We start from the raw sequence: 13,675 nt of genomic DNA, 5'->3' as shown, positions 1-13,675 counted from the left end.
GTTATGATGAATCATTTCTGAGTTGTCGTATGATTCACCAAAATGTCAGGATCTTAAAAATGCCCACGCTGTATTTAATACCCATTGAAAAAAAAGGTTTCAGAAATAGGGTTGAAATAATAAGGGAAAAAAATGTTTTTCTCCAGCTCCAGAGGTCTGCTCAGCACCTAAACTGTGTGTGTTTTTCTAGTCTTGAAACCCTGCTAAATTATTAAATCCTGGCCCAAAACCTGCAGCCATATTGACCTCTGATGGTCCCCTTCTACCTGGGGAAGAGGGCTGTGAGCCCCTATCTGAATTTAGAGAAGGATGCTTTACCTAGAGCTGGGACAAAAAGACAGACCTTATCCCTTTGCTGACACTTCACCAAAGGGAGAGCATTTCATTCTGCCTGCTCCCTAGTTCAAAACATTTCTCTGTCTGCTTAGAAGGGTTCAGGAGGAGTAAATGCTCCTGTTAGGCCAGAGGACAGGAGAACCACAGCAGACCCTGGTGTATAAGGCAGCTGCAGCAACCTCCCAGCCCCGAGGGGATTGGCACCCAACCAAAGGACTGGTGTCACAGCCCTTCAGGGGCTGTGCCCAAGAGATTTGGTCGCTTCTCATGTGGCAAACCTTTCCACGTTTCAGCATGTTTGAACAGGAATGCATTGTGTTTGCTGTCCCTGAGATGGGAGATGGATGCCATCTCACACCACACACAGTGGTACATTCTGGAGGAATTTTTTAAATGTTCTCTACAGGAGTTGATTTCAACCCAATAATTACAATTTATTTTGAAAACAGAGGAGTGATTCGGTTTAAATACTTTCCCGCTCCAGGAAATAACAGGCAAGTGGCTGAGTAACAAAGGGAATTCCGGTATTTCAATCCATTTTTTCAAAGAACAGACAAAATGTGAAGATACTTTCATAAGGCGAAACAGTGTTACAGGATTACAGGACAGCTGCTGTCAGTGGGAGATGTCCTTCCAGACTGGGGGATGGCAACACTGCACCCCAGGGAGGCTGAAGGAATGGAGAAGGGCCATGACTGAAGCCAGGCAGGCAAAAGCAGCATATCTCCTCCTCCTGGGTATCAGAGAAGATCAATCACAGCAATTTACTGGCTAATGCAGCTAAGGGATGCTCCATCCTTCTCCTTTACTTGGGCAATCTCCAGCTTTATATTAAATCTCACTTCTCTGATAGGGTGGCCCATAGACTTTACATAGATTTTATTGCCTTAAAACTCAAAATACAAAGGTTCTGTTGAAGCAGACAAAGGGGAAAAATATACCCTGGGTTTCATCTCATCCCTGGAAACCATTAAGGTCAGATTGGGATTCCGAGCAGTCTGATCTAGTTGAAGATTTTCATGTTTATTGCAGGGGGTTGGACTAGGTGACCTATAAAGGTCACTTCCAGTCCAAACCACCCTATGATTTGCCATACTGTGAAAGATGCTTTCAAACAAGCTCGGCCCCAAGTCTCTCTCACAGTGTACAGACTGTATGTATTAGTGTGTGAAGAAGCTTCTAGGAGTATTGGTTTGGTTTTTTAAAGCTTACCATGAATGCTCAGAAACTTATGTTGATGTGGTTTCAATAGCAGAGCTATAATCCTGTCATCTAACAATAAATACATTGTATGAACTTCTTTAGGGTCTCTGAACCAGCCCCGCCATTACCTTAGAGAAATACATTCAGGAATTCAAAAACATGATGATGCAGAATGAGAACAGGCATATCATACCTCAGCAGAGTTGGCTGAATTCTGCATGCCAGAAAATCCATGTCCTCCTGCTGTATCAAAAACCTATTGAAAACATCACAGATAAATGAGTAGGTTGAACAAATAAACACCTTTGCTTCTGACAAGTTTTGGGTAAATCTATTGAAAAAACAAAAAATAAAATTAAATTAAGGAATATATATCAACCTGCTAAGTCCCAGGGATCTTTTGTACCTTTTGTTGCTTTATTCTGACTAGAAGTAATAAAGAAATACAACTCTCTCTATATAAAGAAAATTTAAGCTACATGGACACTCAGATTCAAATACATATAAAACATGTTCTTATTTTTTCCTATCTAGTATTTAGTAATAAGATTAAAGTCATTTGCCTTCAAACCATACACTTGGATGTGGAATTAAAAATTTCACCCTTCAGGATACTGTTAGGGAGAGCTACAAATCTCATCATGACTTCAAGGGACTATTTCAAATAGTTGTTGCTGGTTTCTAAAACCTCCTACCGTACAGTTTTTCATCTTTTCTAACCAGTTTTCTTGGCGGTATCAATTGAAACTTTTAGGTTAGCTTTAAAGGCATAGTTGACCCAAACCTCACACTATTAAGCAATGAAAGTAGCTGACTACTCTGTCTGCTTTGGAAGTGGTGAAGGCAGGACCTCAGATGTGCATTTCCCACATGCTTTGGAAATTTAACTACTGGTATCTCACAAAGGTGCTAAGATTATTTTTTTTTAAATAAAATAAATGGCTATGGATACAAATATTTCAGTGATAAGGCTGGTGTAAACACAAGGATAGACCTATACACTTTATATATGACATTGAGATTCGCAAGTAATAACATTACCCTCCTAAACTGCAAATTTTAAAAACCATTTTTTCAACTTCTTCTGCAGTCAACAAATTAGGACAATATCACACTTGCAGCTGAGCTTTTGGGGGGTTCTGGTATTAGCAAAAGCCTTTCAGATAATCCAAGACAACAAACTCCCTAGATTTCATATAAAATCCAGTTTCTGCCAATGCAAATACAAGGTACCACTTCTGAACTTCCTTGTCTCACCCACAGATATAATCAAAGTATTTTATTGCTCATGATTTTTCAAAACAGTTCACCATTTAGACATATGAAAGCAGATAAGCATTTAAGAAACTGAGGATAATGTGAGCCTAGACGTCCCCCATCTGCTACAGTGCAGTTTTATTAACTGATTTGTAGAAGACTGAGCCACTTCATTAATGTTTACAAAAGCTTCCCAGCACAGAAACTCTGAACATTTTTATTAATGCCATAAAAATAAACAAGATAAAATTAAAAACTTCTCTGACACAATGATCTTCAAGAATATACCATCTAATTTTGAAGCTAGGGTACTGTAGATCAAAACATACCAGCTACAGACAAATGAACCTAAATCCAAGAAAGCAAGACTTTTTTTAATCTACTGTTTGACAGAAACATCTCAACACAATGAGCAGAGAAAGAACCTCCACTTCTCTGCTTAACCCAATTGGCTGAAAGAGACAAGAAAGTTATCCTCAGGCCTATTCTGATCTTGATATAGAATTATGTGCATATACACAAGTCTGAGCAAGGATGTGGCTCTCTCTTTAGCCATCTTCTAGGTTCATGGGTCAGTTTTTAAGCCATGCCCATAAAAATTCCTGACTTTTATGGGCAACACTCAGCATTTAAATTTTCTTACTTATATTGCAGGGTGTTTAATTACAAAAAGAAAAACAAAATTAAGAACTCCAGCTTGTCCGTGAAAATGAAAACATTTTTTGGGCCAGCTGATTGCAAGGTTTGAAATAAGAAGGGTAAACACCCATGGGGGGCACATCTGCCTGTGACAGGCCTCCCTTCTCTTTGCTCTGAAAAGCACTGGGAGGGCAGCAGGAGCCTCCTCTCCTTGCCACAGCTATAATATTCCCTGTCCCTGAGCTCCACAGAATCCCCTTCATGGGCTATAAAGCATATGAGAAGACTTATTACCCAGTTAAAAACAGTATCAGCAAGGTATCAGCTCTGCTGAGAACAGAGCTAAAGGGTATAACATTCCTTCCCTCAGTGCTCACATTAATAAAGAAATAGAGGTGCAGGACTCCCAGACCAGACTCTGCTGCTGGAGAACACAGAGGATGTGACAAGGATGACCTAGGGAAAATTTCTCCTTTAGTTCCTTCTATTGTAACACAGACTTGAGTTTTATTAATCAATTTCACCATGTTAACACATCTCAATCAATATGCTAAAATGTGTAACAGGCACAAGTTTAATGCCAGTGTAATACATAGATATTTACTTATTAAAAATACAAACCACTAGACCAGAAAATCCTGATGTGTTATTTTGCAACATGAAATCTGTTGGATCAGCTCTGTGTCTATAGCAGGACATGTACAGATAGGCTTGTTTAAATATTCTGCAACAGACTACCACACATGCTGATCAGAGATTTTGTGACTAATAAAATCAAGGGCCAGGAACAAAGTTACCTAATGAACAATGCACAAAATACTGCTTTGCAGGAGCAACAGCAGACATGGCAGAGGCTAGTGAAAACAGTAGTGCTCTGAGTGAGAATGCACCTCTGTAAATTCAGCCTCACTGTCAAGAAGCATCTCTGCTCTTATTTACCTTTTTTTCAGGGAAAAGGCAGAAAACTTTTGTTTTGCATATAACTGAGCTTTTATTGAGAAAACACAGACTCCTGAAGTGTGGAGCTTGCACTAAATGTAAGCATGGGCCATTAGATCCAGAAAGAGAAAAAGATGCTGTGGTTTCACCAGCAGTGCAGCCCTTTGGTGGGGGCACACATCAGCATAGTCCCTCTCCCTAGAGCCAGCCTGACCCTGCACACCAAACCTGTGCCAAGTCTTCAGTAAACTGGTCTGGCATTATTAGTCAGCTGTCTGTACTGAGAGCCGACTCCCTGCATGACAGCAGTCTTCTCCTGGTGGCTAAAATGTACTGCCAGGCAGTGTGTGCTGCTTTAAGAGGCCATGCCAAAGATGTTTGTCTCTGCACAGTCTCTTTTTCCCTTGAAGAATCACCTATGTCACTCTATATTGAATTGCAACAGTGCTTCAGAGTCCCAGCCACAAACAAGCACACACTGTATTAAGGACTGTGCAGAGAAGCTATCTTGAAAGAAACCCTACTTCCAAACAGTTTGCAATGTGCCAGAAGAGAAGTTTTCTTACAAATTCCAGCCTGATGTTCTTAGGCTGACAATAACTGAATTACTGGGTCAAAACCTGTCATTCATCAATCTTATTTATCACAAAAAAAATCCCAAATTGGACATATACTCTTCACAGGTGATGATCCCATTGCAAGTTTGCCAAACCTGCTGAGACCTTGGAGGTAGGTTTGACGGACAAATGTCTTCTACCCTGTGCACCAACAGCACCTTGCAGGATGAACTCCAGGAGAAACAAGCCATTCTGTGCCATCCCCAGCAAGTAAGATCTACCTGAGTTATGGAAGGTCGCTTTTCTTTTCCTTTTCTTGCCAATGTGTCCAGTCCTTTTAGAGAAGAAAATAAACCCTTCTTATTTCGAACCCTTTGGGACAGAGACAGGGTACGTTTCCTGAGAGCAGCTTCATCCCTGGAGCAGATCTATTTAAACACAGAGACAGACCCTCTTGTATCACTTTCATAACAGAAAAATATTTCAATCTGAGGCATCAAATGGGGGTTACTTCAGTTCATCTCAGTGTAACATGCCAAAGTGCAAATACAATGTTCTAAGCTTTCAGCAGTGATGCTTGTTTCAGTATTTCAGTGGCATGGCAGCATACTTTTTTTTGTCATGGGGCAAAATTAGAAGCCATAGGAAGGGAGAATCTGATAAAATATTGCTCTGTAAAACAAAAGCTAATGAAAGGGCTCTGAATAAGAACAATAACCTATCATTCAGATATGAAATTTCTAGAGGAAGACAGACTCTCCAAATTGCCAAACACAGGAGATAAATGCTATGGCATTGAGTTATTAACAAGGAACGGCACAAACCACACAGATAAAATCAGTGGTAGAGAGGACCACATTCCCTGACAGGTCTTTCAGTACTACTCTTCAGACTTTTCATGCAGAAAATGTGATCCAACCCTCTCTGCCAAGATCAGCCTTGCAGCCCTGCCAAGGTTGAAGAGCAGAGGTGAACCTGCTACTGCTGTACTCCCCTTGAAGCAGACAGGGTGGCAACAGCTTACAGCTGAGGATCTCACTCATTCTTCCTTAGAAACACAGCCCACAGTTCTTAAAAAAAGTGACATTTAGTTTTTAATTGTCTCTAGCTTTAGCCTGTTCTAAGAATACTTCCTTTTTAGGAGGGACTCCAAGTCTGGAGTCCTCTGGGGCAAAAAAAAAAAAAAAAACCAACAAAACCACGGTGGCCATATCCTGCAGAAGAAAATGTATTTGCAGTCAAGGAGCAGGCAGAGAGGGTGACAAGGGTACAGGGCTGTCTGTACCATGTGGGTGCAATGCATGTGGGTGCAGCCATGTATTATCCCAGCACAATTCCACATCTAAGCACATGGTGTTTTTGTGTAACACACCCACAGAAGTGCATTTGGACTTACCAGTGCATGGAAGGATGAGACAGAGAAAATGCCGAGCCTTCCCAACGCCAATTTTGAAGGACGACTGGCAGCAGCCAAAAGGCTCTTTGGGTTTGGGAGCTCCCCACCTTGCAAACTGGATAGGTAACATCGCATTCGGAAAAGGTCCATGTTAAATTTTTCCAGGTTTTGTTCCCATTGCTGGATCTGTTTGGATATAAAAGGGGACAATTAAATGGGGGGAAAATGCCTTTGTGGGCTGCACTGAAAATTTGAGCGTTTCCCCAAGCCCAGAGTAAATTGCTTTCATCTGGTAGTATATGGATTAGATTAGTTATTCCCTGCCAAAACACATTCAGTCATATTGTGTTACATCAACCCAAAAGATGACTTGAAATAAAACAAAGCTGGTGGTCTTAAACACATACTGACAAGATGAACATACCATGAACTTCGGGTAGTTTGATAGCCACAAAAACAGTTACATAAAAACACAACCCTATGGTTCACAAAAATTTGCTTTTTTTTCTTTTTCTTCCCTCCCACCACCCCTTTTTTTTTGGAAATTAGTTTTGGGGGTTTTTTTAGCTTAGATTGTGTAGCTGGCTGGCTGGCTGAAAGTAGCAAAGTAGCTACAGTGGTAGGTTCTCTTCATCTTTACTACCATCTTACGGCTCCTCTAACTGTAAACAGGAGACAACACTGCAAACTGCAAAAACAGCTATACAGACCCAATACAAACCACTGTACCAAAAGAAGTAATGTAAATATGCAATTCTTAAAATATATCTACCACAGGTACATTAAGATGTAACAATTTAACCCCATTTCAATGTAAAATTAGAAAGTGAAGACTCAAATATTTACTAGACTGAAAGCTCTAAATCAAGGTTTAGATGACAGGCTTTAAGTATTTTTGTAAATACGCACTCATTTAAACAAACATATTCACACTCATTTAAAACATGCATACTTATTTAAATACATATTCTTATGCATTGCACCAAAGTCAAATTTTGCTCTTCATTTCCCCAATTTACATACTGGTTCTTGCAGCAAAAATCTGCCCTGCAGATTGTACAATTAATGCACATCACACAGTAATACCTATAGGTAGTACAAATGAAAAAGGCAGCAAGCACAGTGATAAATGAGAAGGCAGAAAAGGCATGTCCATTAGGTCAAGGAACACCAAGATCATGTACTGACAACTGTTGAAATAACCCTGGCAACACTGAACTTCCAATGCCAGCTCCAATCACTGCAGACTGCCTGCTCAACAGGTGGTTTAGGGCTGTGGAGAAAGTTCATCACATTTTTTCTAATGAGCGTTGGCTTTATACCTTTTTCTAGCACACCTGCCTGTCCCCATGTGCACAGGACATTATCACCTCACACTGGGATCAGCCAAGGCTGGGACAAGCACCTTTGTGGCCCAGGAAACAAGCTGACAAATATAAAACCTCAGGTGGACTATGCCCTTTAGGCTCATTTAGAAGCAAAATCAGTTCCGTTTCCTTATAATGCTGCCAAATATTTCAAGAATTAAGCAAGTATTTTGCCACTTTACTTTCAAGAATGAAACAAGTAAGCAAAGAACATGATGCTAAAGTTTGTGCTACATCCGATAGAGAGCCCACCTAGTCCAGCTTCCTTACATATGTGCTCACCAATTGTTGCATCAGGTACTTTTGGAAGTAAGAGGTAAATCTTATTTGGTGAGTAGGGTGAGGAAATGGAAGACAATATACTATTTTTCACAGGTATGAATGCAAAATTGTAATTCACAGTATACTTAAAAAATCTTTCAAAGAATGACTATTAAAGGCAAAAGAGAGAATTTACAAAAGCTTATAATGAGATAAATTCACAGAAGTCTAGTGAAAATGGACAGAGACATACACATAATGAAGATGCCTTGTCTAATCTCTCATCACAAACATTTGAAACATGCATCTTCTCCTCTGTGTTCCAGAAAGAAAAGAATAATCTTTCTTTTCCCTGGGTTTATTTGATTTTTTTTTTCTTTCTTTATGCTCTCAGATGCTTCTTAGAGCATTTTTCTGTTTGCCAGTACTTTACACATGGGACAAGTCCAACAGGAGATTGTGAGATGGGCTCTTTCTCTGTGTCAACATCCAACTAGAATGAAAACATGGTTGTCAGCTTTTCACAAAGCCAAAAGCTACAAGCTCAGGTAATGTCTTTCCCTTCAAGATGACACCTCTGTGGGTACAGAGCCAAGTCAACTTTTAATAGCTCAGGAACAAAGGAAGTTTTGTTCTGGGCACTGCTGTAGTGGAGCATCCTGTCCTCATTGAACACAGGCTGAGAACAGGCATCCTTGTGTGTCTTAGGCCTTCTTCAAAATCCTCATTAAACATTTACATGAAGTTGTATTTTAAAATTTAAAAAAATCTAAGAAGGGGAAGTGGGGAATTACATGGGGGCATTCTGAAGAAATAATTAAATTACAGTGTTTATCAGTCACACAGGATACTGGCTAATCAGCTCCAAAAGCATCGGTAATCACAATGTTACATTTAATGGCATTAGCAAAAGCTGTAGGCAAGGAATTTCTGGGATTGTCTTGTAGTCTTATCAAAACCAGGGATGTCTGGAACCAATTGCAGACCATGAACCAATACCAGCTGCTATTTGTCTAGGGCTTTTAAACTATGATAATTCTTCCTAGAGATTTATATTCTTGAAGACTAAACGGGAGAAGCACACAAATAAAAAAGCAACAACTTCAAAGCACAGTATGACCTGGTCCATGAAGTTAATTTACAGCCTGCAGACTCGCTGCTGCAATCCCTATTCTGCTATTGTGTGAGGCAAATCTCTGTCCCACGTGGGAGGACTACCCGAAAGAAGGCTCAAGGACTTAACTTCATCATGCACAGAAAAAACGGCCCTTTGAAATCTGCTCGAAAGCAAACAGGAAAAAGTGGATGCAGCAGACAGCTGTGGGAGCAGGAACGGGCGACAAAGGCTAATGCCAGCATGAAGTGAGTCCAAAAAGAGATGAGAGATATGGCCAGAAATGAGGCATACCAAGACTAGTGAGCAGACATGAAACATGAAAGAGTTAAAGGGTTTTTCCAGAGGAAAGGGAGGATGTCATTGTCAGTCCAGGGAAATGTTAAGCAAGAATTTCTCGGTTTAATGGCAGCATGAAAGAGCTTGGAAGAAAGGCAAGAGGGGGCCACCCAAATAAATGTATTGAACTTAGCAGGATCTTGTAAGGTAGAGTGGAAAAGGAAGCTGTGGTAGAGAGATAAAAAAGAGTAAAAATGTTGGAATCCTTGAGAATTATTTAGCCTGGGGACCAGGAGAACTCATGCAAGGAAGCCTGGTGCAAGGGCAAGACAGTAATTACGTGAGGGATAAGCTTTTGCATCAAAGACAGTGCAAGAATGAGTTATTAAGAGTTAACACACAAAGGAAGATCAGCATGGTACTTTTGGCAGTACTTCAGCAGTAATGATCATTTTCGGAACATAAATAGTCAAATCTCCTCCAGGTTAGTGAAAAATCTGATCAGACACTAAGAAAAAATTGCAAATTAATTACATTTTAAGTCACACAAACAGAGGAGCTACAGGAAGTTGTTTGAAAGCAGGTCTCTCTCAGACCAATAAACCTGCTAAGTTTTCTATAGCTAAACTTTAAAGTGGGAGCTTGGAAAAAAAAGGGGTAAATATATACAGGCTAATGGTTACCAGCATGTGATTTGGAGATCTATAGTTCCTACATGCTCTAGTTCTCTCTGCAGGTGACATTTGCGGTGGCACCAGATGGTTTAAACCTCAGCTGGTTTAGGGTTTGCAGGCTGGAAAGGGAAGGCCTCAGCAGTCCCAGCAAAGGCAGGGTGGCTCAGGGATGGCTCCTGGCCCCTCATCCTTCGTACACTACAGTGCAAACAGAATCTTTTGGGGAGATGAGGAAGAACTGTCTCATTTGCAAACTTGTTCTGCACAAAGTAAAAAAAGCTCAGTATAATAAAACAAACCAGAGTGTGAATGGTGTAAAGCTGGACCAGAAACTACACCATATCAACTCAATGTAACAATACCTCAAGGACCTAGAAGGAGGGTGGAAAAAACTTCCTGGACAGCTCACCTGATAACAAAACACCAGCTTTTCACTTGGCATCTATTCAAAGGAGCACAAAAGAAAAGATGCACAGGAAGAAGGGCCTTCTCTCAATATTTCAGCCTTCAAAACTGATTTTATTTAATAGTAGTTCCTATACCATGCAGAAACATGAGGGCCTTGCTAACACAATTCACTATCTATAGCAATAAAAATTCTCAATTTTTCCCTACACAATATCTTATTTCCAGATGGAAAGTGTCTCTACAGGCTGATGTAGAGAACTCTGTGGATTGAGAAGAAACTTCTGCTGCTGTTTTATATGTACAGCTTTTCAACCACATTACAAACAACACCAAACTCTTTGCATTCCAATCCCTGGTTCTCAGACACAATTCATATTGTATCCATCTGGAAAAATGAGTCACTTGGTTTCTGGGGACAGGGAACAGATTTTTATTGTCATTACTTCCTAAAGAGAACTCGAAGAAGCAAAACCATCACTCTTCCAGAAATTCCATTACTTTAAAAAACACTACTGAGATGCTATCATAACTTTTAGTTTAAAGAAATAAAGAAGGCATTGTAAAAGAGTACAACAACACTCATGCGAAATTAGCAACACTTTATTCTTCATCTGCATGGTGACTTAAAAAAGGTTAAGAAATCTTCCTGAAATAACAAGACAATGGAGGTTTTTTACAATAAATGCCATCTTTTTGGTTGCATTGGAAAAACAGAATTTCCATAATTTTTAACCAAAATAGATAGAGGTAATCTTATTCCCAATACCAATGATAGCATGAAAGTGGACACGTGTACCCAATTTACAGCTTGATGAAAATCCAGTGGAATTTGGTGGTACTATATATATGTCTGCAGCTAGGGATGTAAGTAAGGAAGCCACTGAATTTTATTACCCAGCTGCCCTCTCCAAAACCCAGACCGTCATCCCTTTCTGAACAGGCTGCCCCACCAGCTCCATTGTATGAGATAATGCTATGCAACTCCACACTCATTTTTCATTACCTTATGCTAAATCTTTGCAAAACAAAGAGGGAAATTCATGTATCTGTAAAACAGTAACAACAGCAGAGAGAATGGAGTTGAACTTCCCTAACCTTCTGTCTGCCTACTCATTTCACTCCCAGTCTACTACTACTAAAGTACTTTGCTAATGATGTAGGGAAGGTAAAATGAAGTAAAATGTTACTGAAGAGTAACATCTGGAAAGATACTGCACCAACCCCTCAGGAAGCAGAAATCCGCTTTAGCCAGTTCAAAGACCACACAAACTGAAGGTCTGTTCTAACAAGCTTGGACCTTTTTTTTTTTTTAATTTTTTTTTTTATTTAAAGAGGATATGGAAGAATGAAATGTTACTATGTATTGAGATTCCAGCTGAATTTGTCTGCAGCAATGATGGCATGTGTTAGCAAAGTTCCCTGAAAAGACTGCCTTTGAGTGTTATTGAGAAGTTGGATTTCAATGTCAGAAAATATTTCATCAAATGCTTTATAGAAAGTTAAGACATGAAATTTGAGCTTTGTGGAGGCTGAAGAATAAATTCCCAGACCTATTCCAATCATCCTTCTTCAAATGCAAGAGAAAAGAGAAAGAGTCAAGTACATTTTAAAAACAAAGAAATGAAGTTATGCTCTTTGTAAAAAGCTGGAGACCACTACAGGGAAAGGAAGAAAGAAAGAAAGGTACTAATGGATTTAACGACTACCCAGAATAAGCAGACCACCATCTTACTGATCATTTTTTTTTTTTTTCATGGCAACAGACAAACTACTTTTAGGTGGAGGACACATATGAAAACTTACAAAAAAAATACCTCAAAAAAAAGCATGCGCCTGTTCTTCTCACTCACTAACACTTCACCATTTCAGTGCCTGCCAGTAAATACACATGTTCCTAACCCTCTGAAAAGTTAAAAATTATATGCAGAGAAAATATGAATTACATCAGAAACCTCTGAATAGCTTGGAAAACATGATTATGCCAACATATTAAAATTTGAAGACAAAACTCCATAATGCTTTCAAGCAACTATTAATCATGCTATTGTTCTAAAGTGAGACATCAGGATAGACTTATGTACCAAGTACATAAACAATTACACAAGGGCTGCAGTGGTCTCTCTTGCGAGATAGATTTTCCACCCCATTAAAACCAGTTCTGCAGGCAGAGGCAGCTTCACTTCTGACTTAATGTGCAATATTTTGTTAAAAGAGCTCTCTTTGTTAAGAGAGAGATTATTATCTGAACAAATGCTAATAATCCCTTTCACTAACAGGGCTCCGTATTCACAGCAAACACTGTGGTTTCTCTAGCAGGTTAAACATCTAGGAAAACTAAAAAATTTTTAAAGAAAGGCTTTGAAATTCATCTTGGCACCAGGAGTTTTTCAAACTTACTACCTTTTGTCCTAATTCTCTTCACTTGAGGGGAGAAGTTACATGTTGGGAGAATACCATCACACACAACATATTTATTTCACATAGTAATAATAAACGTATGTGGCTGAAGGTAGCATGTGCAGACTCGAGATTTCCAGCCACACTGCCATCTTGCAGATGCTTCATTGATCTCTTCTAAACTGACCAGCATCACCAATAGCTTTGTGAAGAGCCACAATTTTCTCTGAAACATTTACAAACTCTATTTTTTTTTATTATTATTATTCTTAGGCCAGTAAACCCAGGTAGAGAGAATCCCTCATATAAGCCACAAGACTGAAAATATTTCCCAACCAGTTTGATAGCATCAAGCCTATAAAACAAGAATTTCTCTAGAAAAATGATGTTTTCTTTGTCTTTTTTGTTATTGTTGTTTGTTTGCTCTTCTGTTTAGCACTCATTTTATCAATTGATTGATTGCATTCAAATTCACAAAATTTACCAGACAGTACTGGATGAGCTTCTCCAGTCCATTTGCTGGACACCAAAAAGCGTGTAAAAGTATATCAAAATACCCATAGCAATTTTAGAAGTGCAGGTTTCCTTAGTACAACTGCCTTTCAGGTGGTAGTAATTGTGAAACAAAAAAAGGTTTTTCTTGCTTTTAAAGTCCTGAGAATTATTAAGTCTTCAGCAGAGAAGTACTGGTGTTACGTCAATACAGAATTTAAAGAAAAGAGTAAGTTGACATTTGGTGTTTGCTTTTCTGAGGAAGGAAAAGGAGAAAGGCTATAGAAATCTGAGTTTCCAAGATAATTCCCCAGTGAAAATAAATTATTTTTATGTAAAAATCCACCACAGTCCTT

General features: G+C 39.3%; 1 protein-coding gene across 1 annotated transcript in view; it reads right to left on the bottom strand.

Moving 5' to 3' along the window:
* Window positions 1-13,675, bottom strand: part of TIAM2 (TIAM Rac1 associated GEF 2) — a 96,508-nt gene that overhangs the window by 58,344 nt on the left and 24,489 nt on the right. Inside the window, exons 7-9 of the mRNA XM_041469954.1 lie at window positions 6,328-6,513; window positions 5,213-5,359; window positions 1,733-1,795 (exon numbers count right to left, since the gene is read on the bottom strand). Coding sequence (XP_041325888.1) covers window positions 1,733-1,795; window positions 5,213-5,359; window positions 6,328-6,513 — 396 coding nt within the window. The remainder of the gene's footprint in view (window positions 1-1,732; window positions 1,796-5,212; window positions 5,360-6,327; window positions 6,514-13,675) is intronic.

This window comes from Pyrgilauda ruficollis, unplaced genomic scaffold (genome assembly GCF_017590135.1).
Source record: "Pyrgilauda ruficollis isolate IOZ18807 unplaced genomic scaffold, ASM1759013v1 scaffold24, whole genome shotgun sequence".
Taxonomy (NCBI): Eukaryota; Metazoa; Chordata; class Aves; order Passeriformes; family Passeridae; genus Pyrgilauda; species Pyrgilauda ruficollis.
The sequence above is the reverse complement of the archived record's forward strand: the minus strand, read 5'-3'. Positions and strand labels throughout refer to the sequence as shown.